Source organism: Hippopotamus amphibius, chromosome 12, assembly GCF_030028045.1.
Source record: "Hippopotamus amphibius kiboko isolate mHipAmp2 chromosome 12, mHipAmp2.hap2, whole genome shotgun sequence".
NCBI lineage: Eukaryota > Metazoa > Chordata > Mammalia > Artiodactyla > Hippopotamidae > Hippopotamus > Hippopotamus amphibius.
The window spans coordinates 14,746,077-14,764,248 of record NC_080197.1 but is presented as its reverse complement, the minus strand read 5'-3'; the positions used below and the strand labels follow the sequence as shown (position 1 = coordinate 14,764,248).

The following is an 18,172-nucleotide window of genomic DNA, read 5'->3' as shown; positions in this document are numbered from 1 at the left end:
ACATATTGGTGATATATGTAGAATTCAGGCACAGAGATGGGTGATTTAAAGAACATGGCAGGGAGAATAAATTTGAGGTGAAGGAAAGCGTCTCTTGTTCACAAAAATAACTTCTATTGCCCTAGAGCAACACTGACTCCAGGGACGGCTGTGTTCTTATTAGAAAATCAGGTGTTCTCCCATAATTCAAAAAGACACATGCACTCCAGTGTTCATTGCAGCACTATTTACAATAGCCAGGACATGGAAGCAACCTAAATGTCCATCAACAGATGAATGGATAAAGAAGATGTGGTACATACATACAATGGAATATTACTCAGCTGTAAAAAGCAATGAAACTGGGACATTTGTAGAGACATGGATGGACCTAGAGACTGTCATACAGAGTGAAGTGAGTCAGAATGAGAAAAACAAATATCGTGTATTAACACATAATGCAGACTATAGAAAAATGGTACAGACCAACCGGTTTGCAAGGCAGAAATAGAGACACAGATGTAGAGAAAAAAACATATTGACACCAAGTGGGGAAAGCGGGGCGGGTTGGTGGGGGAATGAATTGGGAGATTGGGATACCAAATTGTACACTCTAAAAATATGAAGTTTATTGTAAAAAATAAAACGTTAAAAAGAAAAGAAAAGAAAAGAAAATCAGGTGTTCTTACAAGGCTTTCTGACATGCTTCTTTCCTCAAAAAGTTTTTGCCATTGCCATTACAAACTCCATAATAAAAAAGCTCACATTCATAAGTTCTCCAGTTGTAAAACCAGCGCAGGACTGAGCCTCGACAAAGGCCATTTTCCATAGGAAGTTTGCATACATTTGCAGAGACAGCTTTGCCTAAAGAGGGAAAGTGGTTGAGAGAGGCCCCGTCGCCTTCCTTCCCCTTGTTAGTCCCATATGCCAGGGGTCTGGGATGGCCCTGGCCACGATTGTGAGGCTGTCTATAATAACTGAGCTCTGTATTTTTTCCCACCCAGCCCACCTGGCCCACCCAGCCAGGGCCTTCTCCATCTGCACAGAAGTTGAGATTTTCACCTCTGGGAGTAGCCTGATACGGTGAAAAACCAAGATTTGAGACTCCAACTCAAGTGGATATAAATCTTAGCCCTGCCAGTTACTACTGTGACATGTTGTATCAGCTTAATTTCTTCAAATTACCATCTCTTTATTTGTAAAATTAAGGAGCTGAACTCCATCATCTCTGAGCACCCTTCCAGATCTGACTGTCTAGGCTTTGATGAGTGAGATATCTCAGACTTCCATTCCCAGCTCACTGTCATTCTAGAGTAGATATCTGGTAGTGAGAGAAGGATTAACTTGAATCTGAGAGCAGGGTTGAAACCTGACTCCATCATTTTTTAGCTATGTGAGCCTGGATAAATCACCTATATCTTTGGCACTCAATTTCCTTCACTGTAGATGGGCATGTAATATACACATTTTAGGCTTACTGAAGGGTGAGAGATAACCAGTGGAAAGCTTGGTAAATGGAAAAGCATCAATAAACAGGAGCTGCTCTCAATACTCTTTCCCTTCCTTGACGAAGAAGATTCTGAGAAAGGGGATCTCATGATACTCTCTTCTGCAGTCTACATACCAAACACAGGCCTGGCTCTGAGTTCTCAGTAAATATTTGTTAATGGAGAAAAAAAGCCATGAGATCCTTTGAAGCAGGGTTACAGATTCTTGTACTCTCCTTTTATATTCCTTTTATGTGAATGGCTTTATCCTTGCAATTACTCTTCCAGGTAGATATTAGGACTTCCAACTTTACATGAAGAAACTAAAGTCAGACATATGATATGCCCTTCCTAATGTCATGCTAGAAAGTGTTGGGCCAAGACTTTCTTTGTGTTGCTGGGCCCCTGGCTCTATTCCCAGGCTATTCTTGGAGTTCCCATGTTCCATACCAATCTTGTACTAATTCTGATCGAAGCTCTTGGCAGAAGGTGAAGAGCAGGAGGAGCGAGAGAGAGACCCAGAGCTGGTGCCATCCTGCCAGCGGCCCAGGCTGGGGCTGGCATTTTAGGGAGAAAAGGGACCAAGGAGGAGGAGCCTGATCCCACATCCAGCTCATTCATACCTAACTTCTGCTGTTCATGTGGCTAGTCCACCCTTGGAACAGAGTGTCCATCCAAAGCACGGCTCTGCCTTTCTCCTTTGGCCTTATCTGATCTGAACTGATCAAAGGCCACTTTACTACACTTCATGGTGGAAGCCCTTAAACAATAACAAAGCAACAGCTACCATTTGTTGAGTGCCTTTACCTTTCCAAGCACCATATAAGATACTCTTCATTCATTACTTCCCTTGAATCCACACAAGATCCCTGCAAGGTTTAGAACCTCTGCTTTGTAAGTGAGAAGAGTTTAAGCTACTTTGACCATTGTCACATGGATAGTGAATTTCAGAACCAGGACTGGGACCCTTGTCTGCTCAGCTCCAATAGCCTTGTATCACTCATTCATTCAACAAACACTTATTGAGATCCCACAACATGCCAGGCAGTCTTAGATGCTGCCTCCCCGCCATCTGGGGGCTCCCAAGGAACTGTGGGAACAACACACACATTATTGTGTAGAAGGAGAACCCAATTTTGTTTGGTTTAGAGAATCATTCTGTCTAGAGAATCACCCCAATCACCAGAGTCCAGCACATTCCCCACCCACCTACTTTCTCGGATCCTCCAGAGATCTGATCTTTTGGAAGACAAAGCCAGCATGCTTTGGTGGGATTTAGTGAGCCTTGGATTCAAAGTCTGAGGCTGTACTCTTGAGTCCAGGTGTTCTTGACCTTGGGTGAGCCATTTAAGCTCTCTGAGCCTCAGTTTTCTCATCTATAATTTGAGATGAATTATGCTGGTTTAGCATATTTCCCAGAATTGGTGCAGGTGTTTGGTGAATAAACAAATGCTTTATGCATTGGAAATGCACACACGAGGATATGCCATTTGCAGGGTGTGTGTGTGTGTGTGTGTGTGTGTGTGTGGCATGTTGCATGATGCCTTTTTGGAAACGAGAGTGCTAACTGGATCACCACCACACTCCGTCTCTACACAAATGTGTTACCCATCTTTGCACATTTGTGGTAACACTTCCTTTCCTTTAAATTCCCTGTAGCCAGAATCCTCATTCCTTGGCCATTGCTTCTCCCAACTATAGTTCACACAATGCTTGGTCAACCCTCTCATCACCTGCAGATCTTCACTGTATGTCCTTGAAGGCTCCTCCAAAGCCTGCATTTCCACATCTCTGTGGGTACATCTCCTTTTGCACTTTGGTGGGCCTACCAGCCTTGTTCCTTGTATCTCTTTCCTTAGCTCTTTTAGGTTGTCAAATCAGTTCATCAGAAGCCAAATAACAGCAGAAGGAGGCTACCAGGAAGTACAGACTGACATTTGCCATTCAGGCAGAGGAAAAGCAGGATTGCCTATGGGTGCCTTTGGCTGCAAGCTTTACTGCAGTGCTTCCTCTTCTAGAGTGAGAACTGGCCTTATAATAGGTAATTTAGAAAAGCAGTTTTCAGGAATGCCCTGGTGGTCCTGTGGTTAGGACTCTGTGCTTTCACTGCCATAGGCCCAGTTTCAATTCCTGGTCAGGGAACACAGGCCAAAAAAAAAAATCAGAAAAGCAGTTTTCAGACTTCTCTGGTGTCACAGTGGTTAAGAATCTGCCTGCCAATGCAGAGGACACAGGTTTGATCCCTGGTGCAGGAAGATCCCACTGCCTGGAGCAACTAAGCCCACGCACTGCAACTACAGAAGCCCAAGCACTCTAGGACCTGAGTTCTGCAACTACTGAGCCCGTGTGCTACAACTGCTGAAGCCCGCATGCCTTCTCTGCAACAGGAGAAGCCACCACCAAGAGAAGCCTGCACACCACAACAAAGAGTAGCCCCCACTGGCTGCAAGTAGAGAAAGCCTGCACACGGCAACAAAGACCCAACACAGCCAATTAATTAATTGATTAATTAATTAAAATAAATAAATATATGGCCTCCTAGAGACATTTTTGAGTGCCACAACTTGGAGGTGGGGGACATCTACTGGTAGAGGCCAGGATGCTGCTAAACATTCTACAATGCACAGGACATCCTTACCAGAAAGAATTATCTGCCCTCAGTTGTCAATAGTGCCATACAATGGAATATTATTTAGCAATAAGAAGGAATGAAATTGAGTTATTTGTAATGAGGTGGATGGACCTAGAGTCTGTCATACAGAATGAAGTAAGTCAGAAAGAGCAGAATAAATACCGTATGCTAGCACATATATATGGAATCTAAAAAAAATGGTATTGATGAACTCAGTGGTAGAGGAAGAATAAAGATACAGAGGTAGAGAACAGACTTGAGGACATGGGGACGTGGGGAGGGAAATGCTGGAAGAAAGTGAAAGAGTAGTATTGACATTTATATACTACCAAATGTAAAATAGCTAGTGGGAAGCTACTGCCCAACACAGGGAGATCAACTCGATGACTGCTGATGACCTAGAGGGGTGGGATAGGGAGGGTGGGTGGGATGCTCAGGAGGGAGGCTCAAGAGGGAGGGGATATGGGGATCTATGTATATAAGTACAGCTGATTCGCTTGGTTGTACAGCAGAAACTGGCGTAACAGTGTAAAGCTATTATACTCCAATAAAGATGGGGAAAAAATGTCAATAGTGCCAAGGTTAGGAAACTCTGCATGAAGGTTTTATATATATAAACACTTTTTAATTATAAAAATATTTCCAACATTGGCAGCATCATATGGACTCCACAGATTGAGAGCAGTGCTCCATGAGGTGCGCCTGTGCTTCTCTGGCTGAACAAGTCTTGTGGGTGGGTGTGGGAGGAAGTGGCTTTTCCCAACCAGGCACTCTGTACCTCGTTGCCCTGGGGGATCACTGGCTATGACTAAGTGACTTGGCCTTTCCTCAGGTGATCTGGGCATCATGGTTACTGTAATTCCAGAAGATGGAGGGCTAGTGTAAGATTTATTAAAAGCACATTGGAGGGGGCTTCCTAGGTGGCGCAGTGGTTAAGAATCTGCCTGCCAATGAAGGGGACATGGGTTCGATCCCTGTTCTGGGAAGATCCCACATGCCCCGGAGCAACTAAGCCCGTGTGCCACAACTATTGAGTCTGCGCTTTAAAGCCCGTGAACCACAACTATTGAGCCCATGTGCTGCAACCATTGAAGCCCATCCACCCAGAGCCTGTGCTCTGCAACAAGAAAAGTCGCGGCAACGAGGAGCCCGCGCACCACAGCAAAGAGTAGCCCCCACTCACCGCAACTACAGAAAGCCAGCGCAGAGCAAAAAAGACCCAACATAGCCCCCAAAATTAATTAATTAATTAATTAATTTTAAAAAAAGCATATTGGAGGAGCTAGCAGGAAGCTCTTGCTAGTTACCTAGTACTTATACTCATCAAAGGAGTCTTACTAATCAACTATACTTCAATAAAAATAAAAAATAAAAAATAAATTGATTACTTCTGATGATGTAGTAAATCCTTATATTAACTTCCTATCATTTCAGGACTACCTATACAGTTTCATTGATCTCTACAACTATTTTGAATAAATATTTGGTAGTATCTGTCTCTAAAAAAAATGTCTTACTAACCCTATGTCAACCTTGTGTGTGTGTGTGTGTGTGTGTGTGTGTGTGTGTGTGTGTGTGTAAAAATTAATTAAATTACTTTTTACTGCGACCTGATAATTTGGGGTAGTGTAGGGATAGGGGAAGTAAGTAAGAGTGGAATTTTGAAAAAGTAAAGTCTCCCCATTCAGAATATAAGCTCCACATAACATTTATCTTCTCTAGAAGGGGGAAGGAGACTAACATAAATTAAGTACCAGCTACATGTCAGTCATGAGTACCACAACTCATCCTTGGGATATATATTATTATCATTCCAAGGTAATAAACAAAACAGAGAAATGGGGACTTAGAGAGAAGACTCACTTGTACATGTGACAAATGCTTTTACCATACACACACATACTAGGAGAGTTTATTTCTATTTTCACCTTACTTGTGTTCAAAATAAATGTCCAGAGGGGGAAAATAAGCTTGATCACTTCAAGAGTAGAGTCAATGCATGCCTTCAGAAAGGCAAGTGGAATTTTTAGCAGAGGATAATTTTTAGCATTCTGTGCCAAATAGCTTGAGTATAAGTAAGAGTCTTCAGAGGAGAGGAGAAAATGTCTCTAGAACTCAGGAGCCTGAAATTCTCCATGAGATGTAGGAAATTCCCACTGCTCCAGGTTGACCTTTTTCCTGGGAGCTGTGACCCTGTAAGGTTCACATCTGAGCAGTTGACATTATGAAGCAATGTCTGCATTTTGCACTGTTTGTTCTAATGCTAAACTTTTTTTGTTTATGAAACATCTCCTACATACCAGGAAGTATGCTATGCACATTACATAAATCATTTTGTGTGATCTTACAAAAACCCTATGGCTCAGATTTTATTGTTGTGCATTTTTCACAGATGAGGAAACCATGACCCAGGGAAGTTACAAGACATGCCCAAGTTTATTTAGTTCATAATTGGCCAGACTAGGATTTAACTTATGTTTCTCTCACCCAAGCCTTTGTTAACCCATTATACTGCATCATTCTACCACTACTCTGCCAAGGATCTCTGTACCGCAGAGAGGACACTCCCCTCCATCACTTTTCATACCCCAGAAACACCATCAATTCTCCATGGACTCAATGCCTGTCCACTTCTGGGCTTTATTCTTTCTGGAAATGGAATCTGATAAAGAAAGAAAGGAACTCGTCAGTATAGAGTCATGTTTGGGGGTGGCAGAGAGATCTTAGAAATCCTGGGCTTAGGATGGAGATAGAATTGGATGTGTATCTATTGACCTAATTCCAGTAAAATATAGCAATTTTGTATCAGTATAGCTCCATTTCCTGCTCCCATCTTTTCTGCTTTTGCAATGCATCTTACATTTATGTATGTTTTTAAACTTAGCAATACAGTGTTATAACTATTGCTTTAAACAATCTTATCCTTTTTAAAGAAATTAAGAGAAGAGCACACACACACTTTTCTATTTACCTGCATATTTATCATTTCTGATATTCTTCATTCTTTCCTATAGATCCAAATTCCCATCTAGTGTCTTCTCCTTTCAGTTTTAGGGATCAAGTCTGGTAGCATCTAGTTCTCTCAGTTCTCCCATTTGTATGGGAAAGTCTTCATTTTGCCTTTATTTTCTTTAATTGAAATTTTTATTGAGATAATTGTAGATTCACATACAGTTGTAAATATTTCCCTTTACCTGGTTCCCCTCAATAGTAATATTGTAAAAAACTATAGTACAATATCACAACTGGGATATTAACTTGAAACAAACTGGTGATCTTATTCAGATTTCCATTTTACTTGTACCCATTTGTGTGTGTGCGTGTTCTTGATATACTAGCATTGGTGAGCCACTGCCTTAGATGATTTGGCTAAAAAAGAAAAAAAATCCTTGACCTACTCAAAGGCAGATAATGTACATAAAAGGTACTGAAATATTTGCTTATCTTCCTCATAGAACCTGGGGAAGTTGTATCATATCTGAGATGTCTTAGAACAACTCAGATATCAGTACTTGTTGATATTGAAGTATACATCCCATTGATTGAGTGGAAACTGCCCTCCAAACCCCAAACCCACATCTTGATGACAGTATGGGGGCTCAATTCTCCCTTCCCAGTATGACATTACCATGGAGTGCAGCTTACCTGATGAGAGGCAGATGTAGGACAAGGACTTGGAATCCCAGGTCTCCCTGGAAGGTGTGTGGTCTCCAGTGTTTTGCTGGATTTCTGTTGTTCTGCACAAGTCCAATCTTCTCCCATCGCTACCACCATGGATATCTTTTTGAACATCACTAGGGGTGGGAAGGATGAGAGCCAAGGCAGTGCCCCAGGTGAGTCTGCGGGGGAAGGTCCTTCTTTGTCCTTTTCCAACGGTGCAGGTATGGTAACTGGGACCCGGAGAGCACAGTAACTTACTCGTCCCTACAAAGATTAAGGGCTGGAGCCAGCGTTAGAGACCAGTTCCCCAAGCCCAAAGCTTTTTCTGCTATTTGTACGAGTAGTCTAGCTTTATCCTGTATTGTATTTTAGAGAGAATATTATTTCTTTTTTTATTTATATTGAAGTAAAGTCAAATTACAATGTTGTATTAATTCCTGCTGTACAGCAAAGTGACTCAGATATATATATATATATATACTTTTTCATATTCTTTTCCATTATGGTTTATCACAGGATATTGAATATTGTTCCCTGTGCTATACAGCAGGACCTTGTTGTTTATCCAGAGAATATTCTTTCTGATTTCCACTCAAGCCCCAGTTCTTTCCTAACGGCCATATCCTTGCAGTGAGAAAGTAAGATAGTAAATGACCTCAGTGTTACTCAATTCTGGATGTTCATGCTCTAAAGGGCGCTGCTTCCAAGCAAAACTTAGCCCAGAGGAAGATGGGGCCCATAGCACATGGTAGGCTTCAGGAACCAGCTGTGGTGAAGGACTTCATTGGAACACACCACATTTGGGTGACAATCTGGCAGCAAGAAAAAACTCCTCTTGTGCTCACTGAGACTTCTAGGCTCCTTCAGGTGCCATCCTCATATATCAGCCACTGTTTCTAGACACAAATGCAATTCTGGTTATTTTAAGCATAAAGGAAATATATTTTTTAAATTTGGGGTAGTTCACAGGATGCCCAGCAAGACTGGAAAATAAGATGAGAAGAATGGGTGGGAACAAGAAAGGCTACAAAGCCAGGGCCACAGCCAACAGAGCACTGAATACTGGGTACCCATTTGTACCACCAAGGCCATCACCATCATCCTTGCCATCACTGCCTCCGGAAACAGGATGAGGTTCTCTGTTGTTGGTTCTGCCACCAGAATGAATTCTCCATTGTCCTTGCTTCTTTACTTACTAGCTCCCAATTCAGTGTCTGAGTTTGGAGTGTCTGATAGCCTGAACCAAGACACGTGCCTATTTGCCAGCTACAAGAGGGGCTGGGGAAGTGCGTACGCTGCTAATAACCTACCCTCTCAGCTCCAAGTCCATCCGTTTATACTCTTCTCCATGATGCTGGGAATGGGACTCTGCAAGTTAAGTTTTCCTTCACTCTTTTGCCAGTTTGCTTCCAGTTAGACTCTGTGAATGCAAGACACTGAGAGGAAACTGGCAAGTGAAATGAGGGGAGAGGTTTTTTTCTTCCTGTTTCTGGTTCCTGTCAGCATCTCTCCAGCAGTGGAGAAGAGTGACAGCTCCAGTCTCTGGATCCTTTTGGCACTTTCCAAACGAGATGTATTTGTATCTCCTTGGAAATGCCAGCACCAGCTGGCTGTGCCTCCTGACCTAGTAGACCAAGTACCATTCAAGCCAGGTTCCCCTCAGAAGTCTGAACATCAGCCGCAGTGCATTTTAGAAGACTGCGTGTCAGCCACACAGCCCCCGCTCTGTCCTTCCAGAAGCGTGAGCACCAGCTGTGTCTGGGCCCCTTCTATGAACTCCTAGGTCTGATCACCCCAAATCTTTTATCCTCCCAAATCTAGGAGTCATGGATGCCTCAGCTTCTCCCTTTTTTTAGCCTTTTATCCTCCCAATACTCATGTAACCAATTCTTATTATTAAATCCTCTCTGTTTGAAATACTGAGTATGGTTTCCGTGTCCTTTAATGAACCCTGACTGATATAAAGTCTGGCCCTTTCGGCTTTTACAATGGAATGCTAGTTTTACCTCAAACCAAGACTCCCCTGGGTAGGGAATTCTTCAACTATGGGAATGAGATTAAGATGATGAGTATTTAAAAGCAAAATGACAAATAGCCATTCTATCCATCCTGATTTCCAACTAGACTGTGGGATCTAGCAACACCTTGCTACTCTTCAAACCTAGATTTTAGTTCCAGTTTTGCTATTGATTTGCTGTATGATTTTGGACAAGTCTATTTTCTCCTAGAAGCTTCCATTTGTACATGTATAAAAAAGGGGGAAGTTTATTGGATCTGGTAGTGCTCTCTAGTCTCCCCCACCTGTTCATTCCCTGAGTTTCCAAGCCATCCACATCTTCCTCTGGCGTTTCTGGCTCTGGAGGCAGCTTTGAGGAGAGAATAAGAAGGACGGGGGGAGATGAGGGGTCCTGGGTCTGCATGGCACCATGAGTAACACCTAAAGATTCCACTCAAGGTATCCTCTGGGTTCTAATGGGCAAAGTAATAAGCAAACAGTTGACAACAAAGAGACAGCATCTTCCACTGAGGTCCTTAGAAGGCAGAGGGTTCCCTGTGCTCAACCCCGAGGCCCCTGAGTTCATTCCTGAGCACGGGAGAGGAGATACTGTCAACTGCAAGGTACACTTGGCCATTTACAAGGACCTCTGTGGTCCATGGGTCCCTAGGACAGAACGATTCTGTTCCAGTCACTCATGTATGTCAATCTCAATCAAGGTCTAAGAGGTACCAATGGGATGAACAAGCACCAGTCACTTATCAGATTTGGCAGTGTTCCAGAGCTGCCATATTTTCTCAGTTTAGAAGTACTCTTTGACATTATTAGTCCATCACCTTCATCTTAAGGATGGGAAACTGGGGTTCTGAAAGGAGCATCCCTCCACTCTACCCTGTCCCAACCGGGTCATACGTTCAACCAGGGGCAAAGTTGAGACTCGTATTTCAATCTCTTTATTCCCAGATAAGTACTTTACCCACAGGATGCAGACCAACAATGACTTGTCAGTAATTTGGCCTGCATCACAAAGATGCACAGGACTTTGAACAGGCTTCCCAGGAGAACAGAGGTGTGGAGGCAAGAGCGATATGGGAGACACCACACACAAAGACCACTTGGTTAGATGGTCACCCTGCAAAACTGCCAAATTAACAGCGTTTGGGGGATCTTCAAACCTACCCTCATCCTCCCCTACTTTCAGGGATTCTAGCATTTTCTCCTGATGTCCTTCTATACAAGGAGAAGGCACCAATAAAGTTGTTAAGCCTCTAATTTTTTTTCCCACTGATGGATTTGTCCTTTTCTTTTTTTAAGATTTATTTATTATTATTTATTTATTTTTGGCTGCGTTGGGTCGTTGTTGCTAGGGGCTTTCTCTAGTTGTGGTGAGCAAGGCTACTCTTCATTGTGGTGTGCAGGCTTCTCAGTACAGTGGCTTCTCTTGCTGTGGAGCACGGGCTCTAGCGGTGCGGGCTTCACTAGTTGTGGCAAGAGGGCTCAGTACTTGTGGCTCATGGGCTTAGTTGCTCCTTGGCATGTGGGATCTTCCCGGACCAGGGCTCGAACCATGTCCCTTGCATTGACAGGCGGATTATTAACCACTGTGCCACCAGGGAAGTCCTGTCGGTTTTTTTTTACCTTTTTTTTAATGGTTTATTTATTTATTTATTTATTTATTTATTTATGGCTGCATTGGGTCTTCATTGCTGCACTTAGGCTTTCTCTAGTTGTGGGGAGAGGAGGCAACTCTTCACTGGGGTGTGTGGGCTTCTCATTGCAGTGGCTTCTCTTGTTCTGCAGCATGGGCTTTAGGCACGTGGGCTTCAGTAGTTACAACACGTGGGCTCAGTAGTTGTGGCTCATTGGCTCTAGAGCTCAGGCTCAGTAGTCATGGCCTACGGGCTTAGTTGCTCCACAGCATGTGGGATCTTCCCAGACCAGGGATCAAACCCATGTCCCTGCATTGGCAGGCGGATTCTTAAGCACTGCGCCACCAGGGAAGTCCTAGGCCTCTTTAACATGGTTGTCTCAGAGTAGTTGGTCCTTTCTTGTGGCTGTTGCCTGAGCCCTTTCAGAGATGGATCTACCATAAAGTTGATGAAGCTCAAGCCTCAGGACCCCTCACTTGAACAGACCCCTTTTAAGACTCTGGAAGTGGCCCAGATCATATGTTCACATGGTCAAATGATTTGTATCATCTGTAAAAGCAAGATCCTCTAACCATAATCAAGCAGACTGCTTTCTCTTTCCACTTTGTCTTTCCCTCTCTCATACTTCTCCTGGGTCAGGAGAATGCCTGCTAGCATTTTTGGCATCCAGCTAAAAGGAAGTTGAGATGGGGATCTACTGAGTTTGGAGTTAGTGAGATATACTTAGGTAGTTCTCAGTTATTTCTGTGTATCATAAGTTGCTGCCATCTGTCCTGGTATAAGAATGGCTCAAAGCCATATTCCTACCACCCACTGGACCAGCTTTCTGGCATCATGGCGCTAAAGCATGGAGCTAGATGTTGTGTTGTAATAGAATGTACCTAGCCCTAGAAGGATTTGGGTAGTGGAGGAAAAACAAGGTTTAAAACGTATGGAGCCAGAAAAATCATTCTGCAGAAAGTTCTTCCAAATACCAGATACACACATTTATAAATAGAAAAAGATCAGTTCTTATGGAAGCCTGTTCAGAACAGATGTTCTTTACTAGCAAGAACATACTTGACATAATTCAATATAATTCAATATGTACAACTTTTAAAGCACCATGCATTTTTTTCTTTCTTGATGGAATTATACAGAAGAGAATTTATTAAAATTCCTGTGTTTTTAGGGCACAAACCTGTAGGAGAACTACAAATATCAAGTAGAGCTGTGCATATATGCATGCCAACCATAATCAAAATCAAACTATAATTATTTTTTGATCAGCCATGTTAAACAAAAGCCTGAACTCTCTTTCTATAGAAATTGAGTTTTACAGAATTGATGTCCTAAATGTTAAAAATTAATTAATAATTAATCTAAATGGATTTTGTACAATCTGTAGTATTTGTTAGCTTTTTAAATTTTGCAGTCAACTTCCTTTCTCATTTGAAATAATATTCACTTTTTAAATTTATTTATTTATTTTTATTTATTTACTTGGTTGCATTGGGTCTAGTTGCTGTGAGTGGGGATTACTCTTTGTTGTGGTGTATGGGCTTCTCATTGTGGTGGCTTCTCTTGCTGCGGAGCATGGGCTCTAGGCAAGTGGGCTTCAGTAGTTGTAGCACGTGGGCTCAATAGTTGTGGCTCTCAGGCTCTAGAGTGCAGGCTCAGTAGTTATGGCACATGGGCTTTGTTGCTCCACGGCATGTGGGATCTTCCCAGCCCAGGAGTCGGACCCGTGACCCCTGCATTGGCAGGTGGATTCTTAACCACTGCACCACCAGGGAAGTCCTGGAGGCATGTTTCACATGGTTCTTTAGAAGGTCCCCAGTGGGATTAAGCTGCAGTTTCCCACCGTGGTAACCTCCTCATAATCACCTCCTCTCTTCCTTGTATCACTCATCCCACTCCTCAACTTGTGTTTCTTGAGAGTTCTCCCAAATAAACTACTTTCACCTACGGAAGTCCCAAAATAATATTCACTTCTAAATTTCATTTGTATTCATTTTTAAAGGACTCCCCAAATTTTACAAGCTTTAGCCCATACAAAACCTGGATCTGGCGTGCTGTATATTCTTAACACTAAGTCTTGCTGCTTTGGCTATGTTTTTTGTTGTCCCTCTTTTATTCTAGTGCCTGTTACAAGCATGTGTGGTATAGTGCTTGTTGTTGGTGTGTGTGTGTCTCTTGTGTCTGGGTATATACATATATATATGTATACATAAGTTGAATAAATATATATACCTATATAATTTCTCCCAATAGATCTCAGTCCAACCATGCAATCCAAAAGCGGCTTTGCATAGGTGCCCAGCATGAAATTTTTGTTTTGATTAAAATTAGTTTTTTGAAAGTTGAAAAAAACAAACAAACAAACATGGATCTGCTCAGGTGCCATTCTTAAGCATCTTATGACAATTTTACCAGGACAACAATATCACCAGTATTCTGTTTGCAAGATTTTCGTACTCCTCTCTCCCTCTTTTGGTGTTACTGGGAGACCCAACGATTTTTGTTCTCTGCACAGAGGGAACAGATGTGAACTATTCAGCCTCAGAGATCTCAGACCTCACAGAGCACTTTATTAGGGAAAACTGAAGGTTTCCATAGGATAAACAGGGGGCCCTGAAAGTTGAAGAGATAGGGTCACACACTAAGAAGGGGTTAAAGGGCATTATGTTTGAAGAGAAGCTGAGCTGGAGAAAAGGGAGTCGGCAAATCCTGGGGGGTCCTTGGGGGACCAGCCAAGGTCTTGGCAGCTGAGATTCAGCCAGTTGAAGCCAATATGAAACATCAGTCAGGCACAGCTGGAGAGATCCCTGGATTACGAGCCAGATCCTAGAGGCTGTTCCAGATTTCTTTATCCCAGCCAGCTAGTTGACTCTGCAAGACAACAGGACAAAAAAATGAGATCCAGTTGAGATGCTGGGGCCCCGCTCACCTTAGGGACCATATCTTGCAATTAATGGAAAAAAGGAGATGGGATCACTTTTATATCTTTTTATAGGGAGAGAAAACAGAAGTGGAGTCACTCCAGGGCTCAGAGAGTGATCATGTGTTCTGGCTTTTCCAGTTTATGCCTGTTGTTCCCAGGGTAATAATTAATGGCATCTTCTTTCACTCTTAAAAGTGTCTTAGTTTTGTCAGTAAAGCATGTGGTCATCCTGACTACAATTGCCTTAAAAAAGAAAAAGAATTGGTGATGAGGTTTGATGGAAAGTTAAGGCCTGGAGCCACCAGCTGATACATGGTGCCCAACGCTGGGCTGGTCCACTGCGCCTTCTTCGGACCTGGACTCAGATACTCCACCAATTCTGCTTACTCTCTCTGTACCCCCCCATTCGTTTCATATTCCCCCATATCCCTTGAACCACTTCTCCCCTTCCCATCCTCTCTTTCCCAAAATATCTTCTACTTATCCCTCTGTGAGCTGCATTCTTACCTCCTGATTGGACTGGTTCTGTCAGCCCCAACCCTGCCAAGCTTCTGGAATGGACGAGCCAACACCCAGGCCTCCCAGGATGGCCCAGGTGAGCAGGGAGACAGGGGCCCCTGGGACTTACTTCTTTTGGGGCAGATAGCCTTGCAGACAGCTTCAGATTGGAAGTTGTTATTGTTCCCTTGGCAACCGCCATAGATGAATTTGGAGCAGACCTTATTTTCCTGATCATACCACCAGCGTGGAAGGTAGGCCATGCAGGGGCCAGTCTCCTTTGACAAAGTGCATACATCTGCAGGGAGATTGAGGGACAGAGCTGTTTGTATGCCTGCCTCCCTAAAGAACGTTCCAGGCACGTGCAAAGGCACAGGGGAGTGTGTAAGGGCATGAGAATTTTCGATCGTGATGCAGAACTTAACCTGAGTGGATGCTTCAGGAATGTTTACAATAATAAAAAAAAAAAAATCAAATGTATCCTGAACTTAAAAGAGCATTTACTGGACTTCCCTGGTGGTGCAGTGGTTAAGAATCCACCTGCCAATGCAAGGGACACAGTTTTGAGCCCTGGTCTGAGAAGATCCCACATGCCACAGAACAACTAAGCCCGTGTGCCACAACTATTCAGCTTGCACTATAGAGACTATGAGCCACAACTACTGAGCCCACATGCCACAACTACTGAAGCCCGTGTGCCTAGAGCCTGTGCTCTGCAACAAGAGAAACCACCGCAATAAGAAGCCTGTGCACTGCAGTGAAGAATAGCCCCCACTCTCTGCAACTACAGAATGCCCGCACGCAGCAACAAAGACACACAAGGCCTTTGCATGTGTTATTACCTATGTCTGGAAAGTTCTTCCCTCCAATTTTTGCCTACCCACTACCCATCTTTCAGATCTTAAATCATGGCTCCCTTTCCCAGAAATACCTTTCCTGCCCTCCCCAATTACACTGAGCAAATGGAGACCATCATGAGTGTTAGGGGCACCAGTATACTTTTGTTGAATGAATGAATGAATGAATGGCCCTTGATGGTCTTCTTTAGAGCTCAATGATATGGGAAGAGAGGAAAGAGTGTAGGAGATCAAAGGTGGCTGGGGAGGGCGTCTAGGATTTCTATAGACAGAGAGGCCTGAAAAAAAGCCAGGAAATGAAAATCATATACCTGTGTTTTATAGCTATCATACCACCTGCCACCATGCTGACATCTGATGAGACTTCAGTGGCTACTTGGCATTTCAAAGGATTACAGAAGAGTCGTCAAGAGACCATATGATCTAATACTCACATATTTCTTACAGATGGGGAAACTAAGGCCCTTAAAGGAAAAATTATGTTACTCACATCATATACGTAAATAGAGGTAGAAACGAAATAAAAGCATGTCTCTGAACACCCTCCCCAGCAGAGCAAATCCTCCCCTGATAGGATTTGTGCCAAGTCGAAGATGAATCCAGACTCCTGGTCAGAGACCAGCCACCAGCAATCCATTGTCCAATGCCAGTGCAGGCGGTGGAAAGTGAGTGTAGAGGTGAGGGTGTCTGATAATGCAGGGGATTTGTGAGTTACCTTGATTGACATCTACACATTTCTTTCCACAGCTAAACCTGCAACACTTCATCTTCTCTGGACATTGTCTGCTCTTCGTACACAAGTTTCTTTCTTCTATTTCACATCTTACTCTGATTCGGGGACACATGCCTGAGGGATGGAAAGATATACTCCTCTGGGGCCTTTAAGGGGCTGGAGCCCTCCCTTCCCAGGCCCAGGGCACCACCACAGAGATAGGGAAGCTTGCTTTCACTGCTTTCTGGGGACAGAAGGGGGGCTCAGGATTTTCAGGGGGGGCTCAGGATTTTCACAATGATGCCCCCACCCCCAACCCCATAACAACTCAGCATCTGATCCCTAAACCCAATATCCGCATGGTTCCAGGGAGAAAGATGCTCTCCCCTAGGACTATTCTGACTCTTCGGCCCTCCCATATTTGGATGTTCCCTGGGTGGGGGCAAGGATGCTGGAGCTCTCAGTGATTGAAATTTCCATTTCTGGAGTCAGATGGCTGGGCTTTGGAATTCTGTGCCTCCTTTGGTATGGCAGGAACCATCTCTGAACCTTGATTCCTTTATTTGCCTAGAGGGTTGTTTTGAGGGTTCATTCATGTGACAAACCTTGTAAAGCCATTGTCAAGCTCCCTGGGACGACATCATCGTCATCATCATAACTAATGTTGATGGAGTGCTTACTATGTACCTGTTCTATTCTCCTCAATCCCCATTACAACTCTGTGGGTAAGTCCTATCAACATTCACGTTTTATAAACAGAAGCATCTGAAGCACAGAGAGGTTATGTGAACTTGCCAAGTTCACATGGCTACTAGAGAGTAGAGCAAGATTTGGTCCTGCAATGTGTGACTCCCCTGCTGTCTGAGGGCTCAGTTTATCTTAGCTGCTAATTATGGGGTGTTCATATGTCAGCTTTCCAAGGGAGTTTCAAAGACCATTCTCTACCCTGAAGGCAAGGATCCCCTGTAGGTGCGGGTGTTGGTGTGGGGAGAATTTGGAGGGCTACAGTAGGAAGATTAGGAAGCTGATGAAGGTGGTGCTAGGGGGAGTGGCCTCTCTTATGAGAAAGGCCCTTCAGTTTCCCAGTTCCCTTCATCTGTTTCATGAGCTCCAGGTCCAAACCCTTCCAGGAAGAATTCCTCTCATAAGGACGGTGGGGGGTCAGATGCCACAGACTCAGGTTTCTGCACTCACCGAGGGCGTCTTACCAGGAGAAAAGGGCTTGAAAGAAGGACTCCAGGTTTCTCCTTCTCTTTCCCACCCATGATCCCAGACTTAGGTAGGGGAAAGCATTCCTCATCTCTAAAATTCTTCATTCCTTCCTCCCAGCCAAGTTCTGTTTCTCCACTGGGAAGATCGAGTCCCTAGTACTTACTGTGAAAGAACGCCTCTGGCAGCCCAGGTTCCTGGACACCCCCCAAGATGATGAATGGTACCAGAATTGGCAGAACTCCTGAGAACCCCATTTTAGGAGGGACTGGCCTGGCTGGCGGCACCAAAACTAGGAACTCCTGCTCAGCAGCTCCTGCTTCTGAACTTTGGCTGCCCTGGCCTAGCCTGACACTCCAGGGAGCACACATCACTGGAGACAGGCCAGCCACACTCCCTCTTCTGGGGAACACCAAGTCCCGGAGGTCATCAGTGGGACTAGCTAACAGCCTTTGTGGGGAGGAGCTCTTGATAGGCAGCTCCCCATCCTCAGCTCACTGAGGCTCTCTGACTTTCTGGTCAACCAGGTAGAAGGGCAAAGCTTTTCCAGGGCTTCTAGATCCCCTTAGC

At 43.9% G+C, this 18,172-nt stretch overlaps 1 protein-coding gene across 1 annotated transcript; it reads right to left on the bottom strand.

The window, feature by feature from the left end:
- Positions 1-664: 664 nt before the first annotated feature.
- Positions 665-17,859, bottom strand: WFDC6 (WAP four-disulfide core domain 6). The gene is made up of 5 exons (XM_057704040.1): positions 17,769-17,859; positions 16,397-16,528; positions 1,917-2,001; positions 998-1,054; positions 665-914 (listed from the first exon to the last, which is right to left on the bottom strand). Exons 1-5 carry the CDS (start codon positions 17,857-17,859, stop codon positions 665-667), a joined length of 615 nt encoding a protein of 204 aa, XP_057560023.1.
- Between the last annotated feature and the right edge of the window lie 313 nt (positions 17,860-18,172).

What these genes read in the sequence shown, in the direction of transcription:
- WFDC6 (XM_057704040.1), bottom strand. Translation starts at nt 17,859, where the DNA reads ATGGGGTTCTCAGGAGTTCTGCCAATTCTGGTACCATTCATCATCTTG. An exon ending in GCCAGAGGCGTTCTTTCACA is followed by an intron (nt 16,529 to 17,768) that starts GTAAGTACTAGG and finishes TCCATCCCTCAG; the next exon opens with GCATGTGTCCCCGAATCAGA. An exon ending in ATGTGTAGATGTCAATCAAG is followed by an intron (nt 2,002 to 16,396) that starts GTAACTCACAAA and finishes GGCCGCTGGCAG; the next exon opens with GATGGCACCAGCTCTGGGTC.